This window comes from Leucoraja erinacea, chromosome 36, assembly GCF_028641065.1.
Source record: "Leucoraja erinacea ecotype New England chromosome 36, Leri_hhj_1, whole genome shotgun sequence".
NCBI classification, from domain to species: domain Eukaryota; kingdom Metazoa; phylum Chordata; class Chondrichthyes; order Rajiformes; family Rajidae; genus Leucoraja; species Leucoraja erinaceus.
Genome location: NC_073412.1, coordinates 5,719,099 through 5,738,035, shown reverse-complemented (window position 1 = coordinate 5,738,035; position 18,937 = coordinate 5,719,099). Strand labels below are relative to the sequence as shown.

Genomic DNA, 18,937 nt, shown 5'->3' with positions numbered 1-18,937 from the left:
TGGCTGCTTTTCCGAGGCAGCATGAAATGTAGATGGTATCAATGGTAGTAAGTCTGGTATGTGTGGACTGGGCTATACCGACAACTCTGCAATTTCTTGCGGTTTTGTTCAGAGCTGTCTTCAGACCAAGCTACTAGGCAACCCAGCAGTAAGCTTTCTATGGTGCACAAAAAAGCTGGAGAAACTCAGCGGGTGCAGCAGCATCTATGGAGCGAAGGAAATAGGCAACGTTTCGGGCCGAAACCCTTCTTCAGACTGCTTTCTATGGTGCATTAGAAATTGATAATAGTCAATAGACAATAGAAAATAGGTGCAGGAGTAGGCCATTCGGCCCTTCGAGCCAGCACCGCCATTCAATGTGATCATGGTCAATCAGTACCCCGTTCCTGCCTTCTCCCATATCCCCTGACTCCGCTATTTTTAAGAGCCCTATCTAGCTCTCTCTTGAAAGCATCCAGATAACCTGCCTCCACCGCCCGAGGCAGAGAATTCCACAGACATGGGAGACATGCCGAATTTGCTCAGCCTCCTCAGGACGTAGAGGCATAGGTGTGCCTTCTTGGCTGTCACATCAATGTGGTTGGTCCACGACAGATCATTGGTGGTATTAATGCAAAGGAACTTGAAGCTCTCAATCATTTCCACTTCAGCACCATTGATGGGGCGTGTACTTGACCGTGCTTCGTAAACCCGATTATTGTTACATTTTTTGTTTGATCCACATTCTACAAGGAAGGAAAATTGTCATCTTTATTCAATTCACCCCATCTTTGTATCCAGGCCCAGCACTGCTGGCCAATTGGGACAATTAATGAACTGCATACATAGAGGCTTTTCCAAAGATGGTCATCATTCGTGAATGGATAAAGAAGAAATATTGCTGTCTGCTTTTATTGATGTACCTTCCTTTATATTACCAATGTTTGGGAGATGTTTGATGGATTAGTAATTTGGTTTATTCTGTTTGCTGCAGATAACTTGCTGCGGTGGTTACACTTTTCCAACAATGTTGGAATTGTTACCCCAACAACAAATGCAAATAGTTCTACATTCACTGGGCTCAGCTCCCAGCATTTACACCAGAACTAACTGTTGAGTATTCCCGAGGTATTGTGGGCCTAACTCAACGGACCAGTGAAGGGAGGTGCCCACTTGATAACCCCAATGATATACTTGCACCCACACGATCAGTTTATTAATATGTAGATAGCTTATTATTGCATATGTACTTAGTTATTGTCCTTAGCATAAGTGGGTATAAGCAGTTAAGATACTTTGGCTTTTGGCTTGGTTGAGCGCTTGTCCTGGTGTTCTAGCACAAGTACTTTATGTTTCAATAGTAATTGAGGTAAATATAAACATTGCTTGAAATTAACTGTGGTTCAGATAAAGATAGGGTAACCTTCTGGGTGTGATTCATCACATGAAGGAAATGATAATTACAATAAATTCTAATGTATGGTACAAGAGGAAAAACAAAGGCAATTCAGTTATTTTTCACAGGATTTTAATTGAACTTTAGGCAAACATCTAATTTTAAACAACAGGGTGTAGTGGTATTGGTTTAAGATATAGTCAGGTTGTCATCTTGGTTCTAAACCAGAAAAGTAGACAAGACTCATCAAAAGGTATCATAACTTTGTAAAAGGAAACATTTCCTTAACTTCAGTGAAAAAAGTAACAAGGTTATTCATCAAAAGAGAACTCTGAAGTATTAATTACTTCATTGATAACACATTAAGTTACAGCTTGAACATTCAGATGCTGCTGTTATGAAGTATTGACAATCAGCGGATTGAAAAAAAAACTTTGTGTTATGGCTCATATTAAGATTCTTTAGCACCCCTCCCCCCCCTCAAGTGCAGTGTGTCAATGAAGCCGCTTCGACCTTTTCCATATCTTTATGATTCATTAATGCCTTCCACAGGTTCAATATTTACATAGTAAGTCTAACTGAAACATTTTTCCTGTTGATCTCAGCAGCAGTACTGGCCACTATAAAAGGGTAATATGGAATCATTAACAAATACCCAAAGGAATGAATAAAAAACAATTATCTTATTATAAGTCACCCTGATCAGTGTATACAAGAAAAGGAATACATATTAAATTAAAAATCGAAATTAAAAATGAGCAAATACAGATCTTTAAATTTAACTGTAAATCATATGAATATCCAATGTTAATGTACTGCAGATGCAGATTCAAGTGTTCAAAGATTAATTAGCCAGCTGCAATCACTGAAATATAGGTCTATACCATATTGAGAATACAATGCTGATAGTGGAGTACTTCATATATTAAACAAAACAGAGCTGTTTAGTTTTAGGAACAACATTTTCAGTAACAGATCGGAACTACAGAAACACTGATATGAAAGATAAAGCTGAGCACATCTTCAGTAGCTTTGCACTTCAAAATATTCTGCACAGAACAAAAACAGGATGCATACTAATTAATTGTATGAACATAACCAGTCTAGAGGTGTCAAGCTGATATTTGTGGATGCTGCACTGTCGAGTCAAGAAACCAGTTTACTGCAGAAACCAAATCATTAATAATTCTGCGGTGTTAGTCATGCAGACTTTGTGCCAATTCTATTTATTTGACACTGACAGCACAGTAACATTATTTTCATTCTGGAACACACAAGTGGCACTGAACAGAGTTTAGAGTACTGAGCATATTAGCTCAAGAGGAAGGGAGACTAAAGAAAAGTACAAATGTAACTAGGTTCTGGATTCAATTCCATTAAAGAAATAACATTTATCAGGAAGTACACATTGAATTTTGCAGAAAACCCAGGCTGAAATGGCCATTCCCTTCCTGTCCTTGACAAAGTGTAAACCAAGAAAGAACATCTTACAAAGACAGGTTTGAGTGGATCATCAAGTGATGCCACTGAAATATAAATTAGCTCAAATAATAAATTATAGAGTAAAATTAGAAAGTGTATAGCAACTCCGAAAGATTGAATTTCTTTAATTGGTAACTTTAAACAATTAAAACACAGACTAGGCAATTATTTGGCCATCTATCTTAATGCACTGTATTATAAACAATTTGAGAAGAAAGTTACAACAAAAGAATTCATCCAAGAAGGTAGTATAGGCTATGTCAAGTTTCAAGTAATGTTTTAAATTCATAACTGTTTTGGGGATTTTCAAAAATACTTTTTTTGTAAATGTTATGTTTTTCATGGTGAAGAATATCACTGCTGGGGGTCTTCACTTTGCCCAGATCATCCACGTCCAGATTTTTCTTTGGTCCCTGATAATGGAGTTAACAGTTGGTACAAGCTACGATGCTGTTTTCTTCCAACTATGCTTTTAGATTGAATCTAGAAAGCACGTTTGACTACAATGGTTGATATGTTCACATTATTTTTCCACCGCTAAGTGAAATAGCAGCTTAAGTGCTAAGTATAGGTGTTTAAAATAATCCATACCCATTATTGGATTTCCTATGAAGAAATTCCTAAATTTTTGAGGCAAAATCATAAAGCTATGTATTAAAGAAAAGCTAATGGGAACAAGAAACCAGGCCTCATTGTCTTAAATAGTGTTTTTTTTCCTAAATATCTGCTCAGTATGTATGCATTTTAAAATTTTAAACTAATTAGCAGATGGAAGTTTCCTTACTCAGAAATATTTGAAATTTATTGTAGTGCCTTATGACAGTGAAAGTTGAGACTCCACTTTTTATAAAAATATTAACATTGGTTTCAAAAGGTAGTACAATTATAATTTGTAACCTATACCATTTTGTAATGACTAAAAATATTCTCAAAGGCAATAGTGTCTGCACTAATTTAGGGAATTCCCTTCATGACAACACAAGTGAAACAGGAATGAACAAGATTACCGTCAAAGGCAAGTAGAATAGTAGGAATGCAGGTTTTTTGTAACAGGAGTAACATAGTTAAAATCTATTTGACTGCTCGTTTTATTCTATTAAAGCTTATTAGTGATTAGAGCTTGTCCAACTGTTAAGTTTCATTGAATGTGGTCTAAGAAATTTAACTATTCACAGAAACAAACCTAACACTGGAGGATTATTGGCACTAGAGTTCTTCATGATAGAATTTCTTGTCATGTAGTTGGCTACCATAGTCGGTTGCTTCACTGTTGAGGAAGAGATCTTGATTAGCCATTATTTCTCCTTCTGTGAGTTTCTTATCTCCATTTGTATCCATTTCTTTCACAAGATGATCGGCCTGTTATAGAACAGAAACTCGCAATGTCAGCCTTAAACAAAATATAATTTTGACAAAAGTAACATAGCTCGAGCACACCACCTAGTGATTAAGAAGGAACTGCAGATGCTGGAAAATCGAAGGTACACAAAAATGCTGGAGAAACTCAGCGGGTGCAGCAGCATCTATGGAGCGAAGGAAATAGGCAACGTTTCGGGCCGAAATATTTCCTTCGATGATGCTGCTGCACCCGCTGGGTTTCTCCAGCATTTTTGTGTACCACCTGGTGATTAGTTTAGAAGTCTACAGCATCACATGGCTTTGTTGAATTAATTTTGGACCACACAGTAAATTAAATAATCTTAATTTCCTTCTCTTGAATACATTGTTCTTGTCATGTTTGAGGCCTACATATTATGTACTATATACAATTCATACTACAGACTTAGTATTACTGTCAGTAAAATGACAACCTATCTGCTCCACCTGCCAGTGTATGGTTACTGTACCAGGAAACTAAAAACTGCTATTTTTTGCTCTCATTTTGCTTTTCATTCAGATTCAAATGTAGTATTTGTTCTGTCTAAGATTGTATCAGAGACATGGTTCGCTGGTGTTTTTGACAAAATCTCCCAAAACATAACACTATTGAAGCTTTCAAAGTAATGCTTTACTCCTTTAATCCGAGCATTTTCCTTACTTCATACAAGGTTCTAAATTACGAGCAATTTTATTTTCCAGGATATTATTTTCTATGTTTTAGTTTGAAATATAGAATGGAGTTAGGCCCTTTGGCCCACCAAGTCTGCACTAACCTCTTAATTTTTATTGTCAAATTATTACATGAATGAAATAGTTCTCTCCTGGACACTCAATATCCAATCTGGTATCCCCACTTAAAACTGATGGAGCATGAGTGAATATGGCTTCTTGTGGTTCCCCTCCAACATTACGCTTCAGCCCAACTATCTAGACTCGCATCAATTTCTCTGCTACCCCTCCAGCCCCATTCCTTCCTCCGGCTTCACACTTCCAAACTCTTCATTCCTTTTGTTTCACACCTTGTTTCAATTTGAGGCCTTTGTTCCAACCATCTGCCTATCAAAACACCCCCGCTTGTGTTCATCTGCCAGGCCTTGTCCTGCCTCTCCTCTCTCCAAGCTTTCTTCCCATACAATCAGTCTGAGGAAGGTTCTCAACCCGCAACATCTTCTATCCATGTTCTCCAGAGATGCTGCCTGACATGCCGAGTTACTCCAGCATTTCTACATATGAACAAGCACTGTGAGGTAGGAGATAGAGCAGCTGCTTCACAGCTTTACAACCACGGTTACATCTTGACCTCCAGTGGTGTCTTTGTGCTCTGGTTTCCTTAAAGATATGCTTTTGCAGGTTAATCGGGTGGTGTAAATTTCCATTGGTGTACTTGCAAAGTAGAAACATAGAAAATAGGTGCAGGAGTAAACCATTCGGCCCTTCAAGCCAGCACCGCCATCCAATATGATCAAGGCTGATCATCCTAAATCAGTACCCCGTTCATGATTTCTCCCCATATCCCTTGATTCTGTTAGCCCTTAGAATATCTAACAAGTATGAGCTGATGAACACATGAGAGAGAAATGGTTACATGGAAATAAGCAGGAAAATGGGAATTATGAGAATGCTGTGTTAGCTGCATGGAACCAATGGGTCAGTTACCCTTTTTACGCTATGGAAAACATGAATTAGATAGTCGATTCTTACTGTTTCAGCGCCTGATATATTACTTGGATTACCTACACCAGTTGTCCAGTGGCATGTGTAGTGATAGCCAACGGTGATTTTCAGATTGGGAGTACACCCAGCTGATTCTACATTAAAATTTCTCCCATTACATTCAAAAAAAAACTTTTCAAGGGCCAAAAAAACATAATAATATATAATATAATATCTTTTATTGTCATTGCACATAAGTGCAACGAGATATGGGTATGCAACTTCCATCCAACATCATAACTTAAGTAACTACTAAAATTTAGGTTTAGATACCCCGAGAACATGGTTTGCACAAAGAACATTACAACAGTAAAATAGTCAAAACATAGGATTAAAACATTTTTAATTAAAAAAAAATATATATTTTAAAACAGCTTTACCTCATCTAGCGCGATGTCCTGGTTGTTCGGAACAATCCACAACAAAAGTTCCTGTCTATTAAGTTTGCCATCCTTGTCCTTGTCATAATCATTTTCAAACCGATCCTTTTCTGCAGTTACCCATTCAGGATCATGCTCTGCGCCTATTTCCAAGAGGCGTAAATAAGATATTCAAATAGATAAATCCTAGCTAGCCACATGTTAACAAAAATAGAAATTAGCATTTTGGGAAGTATTCAGATTCTTGGGGAAAGGAGAGCAAGTAGGTTAATCACATACTCAGTGTACACTGTGCAGGCACAGTGCCAGAAACCCGGGTTCAATCCTGGCTATTGGGTGCTGTCTGTATGGAGTTTGCACGTTCTCCCTGTCACCGCGTGGGTTTTCATCGAGTGCTTCGGTTTCTTCCCACATTCCAAAGACCTACAGGTTATTTGGCTTCGGTAAAAATGTAAATTGTCCCTAGTGTGTAGGATAGTGTTAGTGTACAGGCTGAACGCTGGCCGGCGCAGACTCTGTGGGCCGAAGGGCCTGTTTCCACTCTGATGATCCGCGGTTACTTCAGATATGTTAAAATCTGAGATTATAGGCTTACAATACTACCAAATAGAAGCTGTTTCAGTTAACTGATGTCTGTGCACCCTTTCAATTGCCGTCACACCCCCAAAATAGCTGTGTAGTAGGCAATAGTGGCCCAGGACCTTTTACTTGATTTTTCAATCTTCCTCCTTCAACAATTGATTTAGCCCTTTCCCTTTCACAACACCACACTCGAGATGAGGCCAATGCAGGGAGTGTTAGGTTTCAATGTATGTTCTATGCAATTTGCCACGCAAGGTTTTGCAACAGAGGTGAAAGGCCCCAGTGTGCATTATTACTAATTTTGAAAATAATAATTCAACATTTGGCAATTCGGCAAAATATTATTTAATCTATCTTTCTGGGGAGAAGATACTAAGGAAAGAGAAGGCTTTTAAAAAGAAAACACAGACGATAGTGCAGGAGCCTCGTTTGCAATTCCGGAATAATGAGTAGAGGAAATGTGTTGAATGGTGGATACGCGTGGGTAGCGACAACAAAAGGAATTTTCAGAAATGTAATAATTATGGTGAGATCACTAAAATATCAAGATTGGCCAAATAATTTAATCCTTCTATAGTCCGTGTTATATTACTAAGAAAGTATTACATATATAAACTTGATATTTTGATGTTATAAATATTAAAGTAATCAAATAACCTGGGTCTTTCCTGTAGTCGCCAAGGAATTCCGCCAAGCTCACAAATCCATCTTTGTCACGGTCGTGTTCATCTAAAGCGTCCTGTATGACGTAGTCCTGCAATAAGAAAATTGAAGCATTTGTATGGATATGATTCAATCAGTTATGGCATCACCCACATTTGATTAGTCTGTTGTAATTACCAAACCAGTTCTTAAATGGCTGCCGGTAGATATATGAAACTGTATAAATTATCCAACAAATTGCAAGAATTTTACCTGGATAATTTACATCCTTGGTGACCCAGTTAATACTCTCTAGAAGTACATAGACAATAACTAACATTTTGAAGAGTATGCATAGTCCAGCACGTAGAGCCAGAGAGATCACCCAGCTCTGGTTTGAGATCAGAAGGGGAAAGTTGAGATACGTGGGGCAAGTTTTTTTTTTACACGGATAGTGGTGGGTGCCTGGAACGTGCTGCCAAGGGAGGTGGTGGAATCAGATACGTTAATGGCGTTTAAGCCGATTTTAGGTCGGCTCATTGATTTATATGCAGGGAATGGAAGGATATGGATCACATGTCTGCAGAAGAGATTAGTTTAACAGTATCATGTTTGGCACAGATATTGTGGGCTGTTCCTGTGCTGTACTGTTCTATGTATGGGTAGTCTGGTCAGTTGGCCACTCCGAGAAGCCAGATCTGGGGAGGTCCAGTCCATAGTATTTACCAAGTTAATTAAAAAAGTTTCTTGGTTTTCTGTATGAATTCTTCAGTGTGACTATCTGTCTAGATAGTCTGATGACATCAGCATTGATGATAGGATCACATTGTAATGACACCTAACAGGTACAAATATGGGAGAAGGGAAAATTCTTGCTATGAAGATGACTAGATTTTTGTGGAATCCAGGATTACCAGGATACTTCACTGTGCCAAATTACGAGTATTATTTAATGTACCGTGTACAACAAATTCCAACCCACCGTCATATATTCAGCTTCTTCTGGGTGTTCAAATGCAACAAATTCTTCCAAAGTCAGTCCAGGCACGCCATCAATGTCTGCATGGTCAAAGCGCTTTCTATCCTTCAAAAAAATCTGAAGAAAGATTTAAATAAAAAAGGTAAAACACTTTTATCCAATTATTAATCTGATTCATCTCTGGTTCAATAGGCTTTAAGAACATTTGCTCCACACCACTCAAGCTGGGTAAATAAACTACTTATCATTATAATTTCTGGTTTTCATATTTTGAGTAAAACGCGTTCTACAGCCAACCCGGAATGTCTATTGAGATTTATTTTATCCTTAATCAAACATCATCTTTGAAGGAGTGGTGGGCATGAGAAGTTGAAAAGTTAACATTCTCAGCTCACAGCTAGTCCAGAAAATAAAATGTTCAAAAATGTTTTTTGAAAATCAACATCAAAAGGGCAAATACTATTAGAAGTATGGAATAATCGAGTGAAGTAAAGGTGCAGGAACTTAAAAGAAAAGAATGCCGGACGAACAGACATAAAAAAGGTAAAAAGGACTGCTGCATATCTTTGAAAAAAAAAGCTGGAAATTGACTATAAAAGGGATTAATGTTGAATTTGATATAGAATTTTAATTAGGTACTGTTGGACTACTGTATGAAATTTCTCTACATCGGCGAGACCAAACGCAGGCTCGGCGATCGTTTCGCTGAACACATCCACTCAGTCAGTCTTAACCTACTTGATCTCCCGTTGGCTCAGCACTCCCCCTCCCATTCCCAATCTAACCTTTCTGTCCTGGGCCTCCTCCACTGTCAGAGTGAGGCCCAGTGCAAATTGGAGGAGCAGCACCTCATATTTTGCTCAGGTAGTTTACACCCCAGTGGTGTGAATATTGACTTCTCTAACTTCAGATACCCCTTGCTTTCCCTCTCCATCCCCTCCCCCTTCCCAGTTCTCCCACTAGTCTCACTGTCTCCGACTACATTCTATCTTTGTCCCGCCCACTCCCCTGACATCAGTCTGAAGAAGGGTCTCAACCCGAAACATCACCCATTCCTTCTCTCCAGAGATGCTGCCTGACCCGCTGAATTACTCCAGCATTTTTGAGTATACCTTCGTATGAAATTCTAGTTACGTTCGCAAGGAAGAATATGAAAACCATATAGAGTTAGAAACATAGAACATAGAAATTAGGTGCAGGAGTAGGCCATTCGGCCCTTAGAGCCTGCACCGCCATTCAATATGATCATGACTGATCATCCAACTCAGTATCCCGTACCTGCCTTCTCTCCATACCCTCTGATCCCCTTAGCCACAAGGGCCACATCTAACTCCCTCTTAAATATAGCCAATGAACTGGCCTGAACTACCCTCTGTGGCAGAGAGTTCCAGAGATTCACCACTCTCTGCGTGAAAAAAGTTCTTCTCATCTCGGTTTTAAAGGATTTCCCCTTTATCCTTAAGCTGTGACCCCTTGTCCTGGACTTCCCTAACATCGGGAACAATCTTCCTGCATCTAGCCTGTCCAACCCCTTAAGAATTTTGTAAGTTTCTATAAGATCCCCTCTCAATCTTCTAAATTCTAGAGAGTATAAACCAAGTCTATCCAGTCTTTCTTCATAAGACAGTCCTGACATCCCAGGAATCAGTCTGGTGAACCGTCTCTGCACTCCCTCTATGGCAATAATGTCCTTCCTCAGATTTGGAGACCAAAACTGTACGCAATACTCCAGGTGTGGTCTCACCAAGACCCTGTACAACTGCAGTAGAACCTCTCTGCTCCTATACTCAAATCCTTTTGCAATGAAAGCTAACATACCATTCGCTTTCTTTACTGCCTGCTGCACCTGCATGCCTACCTTCAATGACTGGTGTACCATGACACCCAGGTCTCGCTGCATCTCCCCCTTTCCCAATCGGCCACCATTTAGATAATAGTCTGCTTTCCTGTTTTTGCCACCAAAATGGATAACCTCACATTTATCCACATTATACTGCATCTGCCAAACATTTGCCCACTCACCCAGCCTATCCAAGTCACCCTGCAGTCTCCTAGCATCCTCCTCACAGCTAACACTGCCCCCCAGCTTAGTGTCATCCGCAAACTTGGAGATATTGCCTTCAATTCCCTCATCCAGATCATTAATATATATTGTAAATAGCTGGGGTCCCAGTACTGAGCCTTGGGGTACCCCACTAGTCACTGCCTGCCATTGTGAAAAGGACCCGTTGTAAATTTTCTGGAATTAGATAAAGAATAAGAGATAATAACATATAGAAAGGGTAAAAATAAATACGTTTTCATGAGCACTAAAGGTTAATGAGAATGTTACTAGATTATCTTTGGGAAATAATGGAAGCTTATTATGATTAATAACTAAAGAAATCTGGAAAGAATACCATGTAGTGCTCAAGTTCAGCACCTAAAGGAACATTTCAGGCTATCACTCAAATGTGAAATGGACAGAGAAATCATCTTCAAATACGATTTAAATCTTCTACACCCTTTGCCTCGTGCAAAAGTTCCCGCTCTGTGTATGCTCATCACTTCTCCTTAACATACACAATGAATATCAAGCACCATTCTGAATCCATCACAAAAACCTGTATGCTACCACTTTCTTGTCATGCATTTGGCATCCCAATGCACTTTGTACACAGAACATAAACTCCTTGATGCTAATTTAACAAATTATAATTTTTTTAAAGAGAGAGTATTGGATTGCTTCAATGACTTTAGTTTAGATTAGAGATACAGCCCAGAAATAAGCTCTTCGGCCCACCGGTCTCACTGACCAGCAAATCCCACACACTAACACTAACCTACTCACAATTTACAATTTTGCCAAACCCATACGTCTTTGGAGCGTGAGAGTAAATCAGAGCAACCAGGGAAAATCCTTGCAGGTCTCAGGGAGAACGTACAAACTCCATACAGACGGCACCCGAATCTGTCAATCTCCACCTTAAAAATATCCATTGACTTGGCCTCCACATCCTTCTGTGGCACTGAATTCCACAGATTCACCGCCCTCTGACCAAATAAATTTTACCTCCTCATCTTTTTCTAAAGGTACGTCCTTTTATTCTGAGGCTATGGCCTCTGGTCCTGAACTCTCCCACTAGTGGAAACATCCTCTCCACATCCACACCATCCAGGCCTTTCACTACTCGGTAAGTTTCAATGAGGTCCCCCCCTCATCCTTCTAAACTCTGGCGAGTACAGGCCCAATGCCGTCAAACTCTCATCCTATGTTAATCCAATCATTCCTGGGAATATTCTGGTTCAAATTTCTGCTTAGATTAATTGCCTAACTAAATAATTAAAAGCTTTCACAAAGAGATACAATCAGACTCATCTAGAGCTTTTCTTGATTTCCCATTATTTAAAAGAACAGATAAATGAATATGGTAACTGATGCAGTTTTAATATTACTGCTGAAATTAAGTTCTGCAACAAAAAAATGTTTTCAATAAGAATATCTGGTCCATCCCACGTACGTACCGTTTATTTAAAATAACTATATGAACTATAAATAGCAATTTACAACTTTCATTTTGTATCTTAGTCAGTAACCCTGTACATTAGATATTAATTGAAGTTTGAAAACTGTATTGAGCATGAAATCTGAATTAGACAAGGGTCCTATGTTCACCTGTCTGAGCGATTCTTCCTCTTCATCTTCCAGTGGGGTATTCTCATCATAATTCAGCATTCGGTCATAACTATGAATATTATACTCTTCCCAACTAAGAACTCCATTACCATCCAGATCATGCTCAGGAAATTGTTCTTTGCTTTCTTCTGTGGCATAATGTCTGAATGATTGCTGGATCCATGCACTGAGCTCATCTGTGGCAAACAAGAGTGCTCTGTAAAGAAAGTGCAGCCTCTCATTTTGAATTGTATTTTGTTCTAACATTGCCTTATTTTACATTCAGAACTTTCACCATAGTTGCAATTTATTTGCTTTCAAAGAACTGTGTGTACAAGACATCCACCTGTTAAGTGAAGTGCCATGGACAATCATGTGTACAGGCCTGATGTACTAGCAACAGTTTCAGACTGTTACAGTATAACTTCACATAAGATATTTACTTCAACCATGAACTTTGTTTTTGCATTAAAAAAATAAGTCTTCAGAGCTCATTATAAGATTGGTAATTAAACAGTTTAGCACCTTTGGTTATGTAGCCATCTGAATCTGCATCCATCTTCCTGATGAGGGATTTAAGCCGCAATTGCTGCTCCTCAGGTTTCAGTTTAGCAAATTCACCTGCATCATTCTGGGTAAGAAAAATACATTACACACATAGATTACTTTGAACAAAAGCTCTGACAATCATTTTATCTGTGAGCAAAAGCAAGAATGGAATCTATCAAAAGTCTGTGAAATATACAAATAATTTTTACTTTATATTTGAGCTTCATAAAGTGTGGGTTTTCACTCCAAGAGTGGAGTTGATATTAACTCAGTGATTTCAGTGTATGGGAAAATAAAACCAAAAATGGAATGGAGAAGTTGGGGCACAAAGTGGAAATTGGACAGTACTGGTTTAACTAAATGGTTTATTGATTAGTATTAATTCTGGAAAAAGTATTTCTCACAGGCAGATTAACAGTGCAGTGATCAGAACATGACAAAAACAACAGAATTACTAAATTTGCATTGCCCAGTTCACACTTTCTTGATAATTGGTATGTGCGTAAAGTTGTCAAGGATATTTATTCTTGATTCTTAGTTGCCTTGGCTTAATAATAATAATCATAATAATAACAATAATAATAAATTTTATTTATGGGCGCCTTTCAAGACACCTTACAAAAATTTAGCAGGTAGAGGAAAGACATGTAAGGGGAATGAAATAAATAGTAGAGACATGACTAGTACACAAAGTAAAGACAGAATTCAATTCAAAACACAATATGAGGCAATTAATGCACAGATGAAAAGGGAGGGGGACGTGGGGCTAAGGATAGGCAGAGGTGAAGAGATGGGTCTTGAGGCGGGACTGGAAGATGGTGAGGGACACGGAATTGCGGATCAGTTGGGGGAGGGTTCCAGAGCCTGGGAGCTGCCCTGGAGAAGGCTCTGTCTCCAAAACTACCCTGGAGAAGGCTCTGTCCCCAAAACTGCTGACACCTGTTCAGAGTTTGCTAAGAATAAACTATATAGAACACAACTGGAGATTCCTTAGGAATATCAGGTTTATATTCTTGAAGGACAATACTATACTTGCCGAACAGTCCAGCATCTTTTATGGTTAAATTGGTGTCTCATTCATTCACTAAGCTACAATGAATTTTACCAAAGCAAGACAATATCATTATGACCCGAGTCCTTCATCTCCACCAAGTTGCTAATTGCACCTGATTCCCACTATGTCTCCAAGTAGGTTAGTAAACCTCTAATCCAATATGAGCAAAACATGTTGTTGGAGGAACTCAGCGGGTCAGGTAGCATCTGTGGTTGGAACGGACAGTCGACATTTCGGGTTGGAACCCTTCTTCAGAGTCAAGAAGGTTCCTATCCAAAACGTTGCCTGTCCATTCCCTCCACAGCTGTTGCCTAATCTAGCATTTTGCGCTTTGCTCAAGATGCCAGCATTAGAGTGTCTCCATTCAAATCTAGTTGAATACTTCTGAAGTTCCAGGATCAAATGAGAGTTTAAGAACTAAGATCAGTGTGGTGAAATTCCCATTATAAAGTTGTAACACTTTACTGTGCTTCATTGCGTTGAATGTACATCTCACAGATTTTGTATTTGCTGAGCACTCTTTAACATGTTGAGATCAAGATAGAAAGGTCCCTTTCTAAATAACAGCAATGAGATAAATATGAATTTTAATTCCCCAATTTTGTCCAATGCAAGTCAAATACACAAAAACCAAGGCAATTGATGCCTCAATCTATTTATGAAAACAAAGTAAAAAGCTATCAAAAATTTATCCTCTTAGAACTGGTTCTCATCTATTTCTGTTGTCATAAATTTGTGAAAGGACACATTTTCAGATTTTGTCTTAAATGTTTTAGCATCCAGATTCTCAAACAATCTCTTCTTTCTTGTATACCAATGAAAGTGTCATTTAGGGAAATAAAATGAGGAAAATTTGGAAAAGACAAAGATAGATTTGAAATTAACATCATTAAGTAATGAATATTACACTATGTTCCTCTTTGATTTGAAATGAGTAAACAGAACAAAATAGAATTTCCTACCTCTCCGCCAAAAAGTGCATCTCTATCGAACTCTGCATTATGCTCACCCTCCATATAGTGGCCATCAGAAAAAGCTTTCTCGTGTTTATGATGAACATGTGCGAAGCACAGCACAACAAAAGTAGAGCTGACAAACACTTGAAACTGCATCTTCAGAAAGTCAAGGTAACTTCAGTCTTGTAAATAGCTGTGGAAAAAAATAAAATGTATAGAATTCGTTTATCCTAATCATTTCTAACAACTATTATAAACAATGTCCCTCACCACGACTTTTACCAGTCTCTTATCTCATCCTTACCAGTCCAGTTTACCAACTAATGGAATACAAATTACATTATCCAACTCTCTAATTGATAATTCACTAGGGAACAGGTAGAAAGGAATACATGAAAACAAAAATGTAGGTCCCTCTCAGCCTGTTCTTGAGCCTTTTCGAGACTGGACTATCGGAGTTGGCAAATTTCATGTTTGAAGAGCTTCAGCCTATTTTTGCATACAAATTAGATTGGTTTAGGAAACAAAGTACATACATGGGTTACAGTCCATGTACAAGAATAAAGAAAGAAAAGACAGGTAAAGTGTACTTTGAAAAACAAATATATACCGTGAAAACCAAATATTTATTTTGCATTATTAAGTGACTATTGTCTCAAGAACAAGAAGTTCCTTGGAACCTGTATAAAATTCAGGGAGCTCCTCCTCAAATAGCCTGTAATTAGTCAGCTTGACTCCAGCTGTGTTCTTTTCATGTTTAGTTTAAACTGCAACAAGCATTTTAAAGCTGAGCAGTAAAAAATAGAAATAACGCGCATTTCAAACTTTGTAATTGGAGTTTAATAGGATGAAGTCTATCCATCTCCATAAGGAATATGGAAGAGGATTTTGATCTTTTATTTTGGGAAGTAAATGGTCTGGTTCACCTGTAATGATAGCTGCTGGTTTTTACACTTGTGCAGTTTTACATTTCAGAATAAATTCAGTAACAACTACATGATATTTCACAATGGTAATTTCCATCCGGTTCAAAAGACTTGGCCCAATGAAAAGAAGATTGGTAGTTTGCTCTGAAGAACTGCCAAGTTATATACCTCAAACACAAGACCAAATTGTGATCCAAGTGTATGTATGGTGTGGAAATCCAATTTATATTTCTGTATGGTACACATAAATGCTGGAGAAACTCTGCATGTGCAGCAGCATCTATGGAGCGAAGGAGATAGGCAACGTTTCGGGCCGAAACCTTCTGTATTATCAGCAAAGTTGGAGAATATGAATTTTAGCATTCAACTCAAAACTGTGTTATTCGCAACTGTAATTCACCATTTAGAGCTGAAAACTGAACATGGCAATGTTCTTAAAAAAATCATACCTGTACAAAAATTGTACAAATGTTATACATTCATGCCTCCCTCACTCATTTTTAATTATTATCTAAAGTTAATAAATTACGCCTATTTCCCTTAATGGTGATTGACCAAAATAAAATCATTTTATAGTTTTTCTTCTCATCTGAAAGCTCCAATTGCTACTGAAATGTGAATCCTCAGGCTGGCTGTTATCCTGTGGTATAATTCATCAGATAATACAATAGGTGATTAGGATCCAATGCTCACTATAAGTGACGTTGAAGTAACACTTTATGTAGGTGTACAAAAGAACTGCAGATGCTGGTTTACACAGTAGACACAAAATGCTGGAGTAACTCAGCAGGACAGGCAGCATCTCTGGAGAGAAGGAATGGGTGACGTTTCGTGTGACAATCTTCGGTCTGAAGAAGAGTCCAGCATTTTGTGACTCTTTATGGCGATCTTAAATGTAAAAAGGTGGATTTTTAAGCCAATTAGAACTGATGTTTAGAAAACTGGTAGATTTCTGGTTGGTACTGGTAGATTTCCCCATCCTTCCTGACAGTGGAAAACAGCTGCTTCCCCCACCACCCACAAGCAGGGATGTTTCATATATTTCAAAATGTCATGTGTTATTGTACAATGTCAGTCACATGTACTAAATTTTCTGTACAAACGTTTTATATGACACCTTTTGTACAGGCACAGAGCACACTTCAAGTAAAACAATATACTGAAAGTAGCAACTGTGGTTTCTGAATGTCAATATTAAAAAAGCAAATTTATACCAGGCACTTGCTTTAACATATGCTGAAAAATGTATTATTTGATCCATAGATTTTGACAGGATGAAATAATTGTTCAACCTGGAGCCATTCAGCCCTCAAGCAAGTTTAGTGACGAGTTAATTGTCTTTCAATGTACAGTTGTCAGTACAGTCTGCAGAAGGGACTCGATCCGAAAAGTCTCATATTCCTTTTCTCCAGAGAAGCTGTCTAACCTGCTGAGTGACTCCAGCTTTTTGTGTCTATCTTCAGTTTAAACCAGCATCTGAAATTCCTTCCTACGCAATATATACTGTTGCTCTGTACAAATCAAAACTGTAAATATTTTACATTCTACGACTCGAAACACTGTATATTACAAAAGGTACACATTTCACAAAACTGCAGAAGATGGGACATCTGCTAAAAGTTACAACAGATATCTAATGCGAAAGATAAGATTACAACATGTTAATTCATATTTTAAGAATGGGTACAGAAATAAACATTTGTTTTAGTATTTACAGAAATAACCTGCAAGCTCGCACCTGGAAACATTACATTTACTCAAAATTTATTACAACTGTTTTTAAAATGATATTTCTTAAACGAGAAAGACATTTTGTGGCAAAACACGTTTTTTTTTGCGGGGAAATTGGTGGATTAATGTTGCAGATTCAGTAACTATTGGCGGGTGAACCACGATCTTACTCCTTTGCCTCTCCAGCTCGCGTTACCTCCGATCTGAAGGAGGTAAGGAGTTCCAGAGGGGGCAAGGTGGTTGCGGTGAGCCTTCTTCCTTACGCTTGACACCTGACCAGACCAAACCTGACCAGACCACATCTAATCCGGACTCGACCTGAACCGAAGATAGATACAAAATGCTGGAGTAACTCAGCGGGACAGGCAGCATCTCTGGAGAGAAGGAATAGGTGACGTTTCGGGTCGAGACCCTTCTTCAGACCAGAACTGATCCAAACTTGACCAGATCTGATCAGAACCGACCCAGACCAGACCAGACCTGACCATATCAGACCAGAACTGACCAGACCAAATCTAGACCTATTCGGAACTGACGCGACCAGAACAGATAAAACCTGACCAGAACTAGCCAGTCCGGACCAGACCCGTCCAGAACAGACCAGACCTGATCCAAACTTGACCAGATCTGATCAGAACCAACCCAGACCAGACCAGACCTGACCATATCAGACCAGAACTAGACCTATTCAGAACTGGTGCGACCAGATCAGATAAAACCTGACCAGAACTAGCCAGTCTGGACCAGAACTAGCCAGTCTGGACCAGAACTAGCCAGTCTGGATCAGAATAGCCAGTCTGGACCAGAACTAGCCAGTCCAGACCAGACCCGTCCAGAACAGACCAGACCTGATCCAAACTTGACCAGATCTGATCAGAACCAACCCAGACCAGACCTGACCATATCAGACCAGAACTAGCCAGTTCAGGCCAGACCCGTCCAGAACAGACCTGACCAAATCAGATCGGACCAGAACTGGCCTGACCAACTCCAGACCAGACCTGTCCAGAACTGACACGACACGACCCAACCAGATCAGACCTGACAAGATCAGACTTGGCCAGTCCTGACCAAATCCAGACTCGACCCGTCCAGACCCAGATCTGACCTGACCAGACCAGACCGGACCAGACCGGACCGCCGCCCCCTCCATCTTACCTCAGCCGCCCTCCTCGCTCCAACCGACAGCTCACCCACTGCTGTCCGCGCCGAGCCGCGCCGCGCGCTCCCGCCGTCATTTCCGGCCGCGTCTCGCCCTGGAGGCGCGCAGGGGGCGCAGTCGCTGGAGGACCGAATGGAGGGAGCAACCAATTTACACAGTAGAAAACCAATGTCCAAAACTTCAACCTCAATTAAAGTATCGTGTTACAGTGGCATTCTTATGATGAATGTCCATTCTGGTATTTAAACCTATATACCTGTATCTCAATTAAAGTATCGTGTTACAGTGGTATTCTTATGATGAATGTCCATTCTGTATTAAGTATTCTTACAGAATACTTAACCCGTCTATATTTGTATATCCACGGCAAC

The 18,937-nt window shown here is 39.2% G+C and overlaps 1 protein-coding gene across 1 annotated transcript; it reads right to left on the bottom strand.

Annotated features, from left to right (window-relative positions):
• Positions 1 to 1,490: 1,490 nt before the first annotated feature.
• rcn2 (reticulocalbin 2) lies at positions 1,491 to 18,711 on the bottom strand. The gene is made up of 8 exons (XM_055662544.1): positions 18,563 to 18,711; positions 14,754 to 14,940; positions 12,714 to 12,819; positions 12,189 to 12,385; positions 8,537 to 8,650; positions 7,570 to 7,666; positions 6,331 to 6,473; positions 1,491 to 4,216 (listed from the first exon to the last, which is right to left on the bottom strand). The coding sequence occupies exons 2-8, from the start codon at positions 14,901 to 14,903 to the stop codon at positions 4,064 to 4,066; spliced, it is 960 nt and encodes a 319-aa protein (XP_055518519.1). The 5' UTR covers positions 14,904 to 14,940; positions 18,563 to 18,711; the 3' UTR covers positions 1,491 to 4,063.
• Between the last annotated feature and the right edge of the window lie 226 nt (positions 18,712 to 18,937).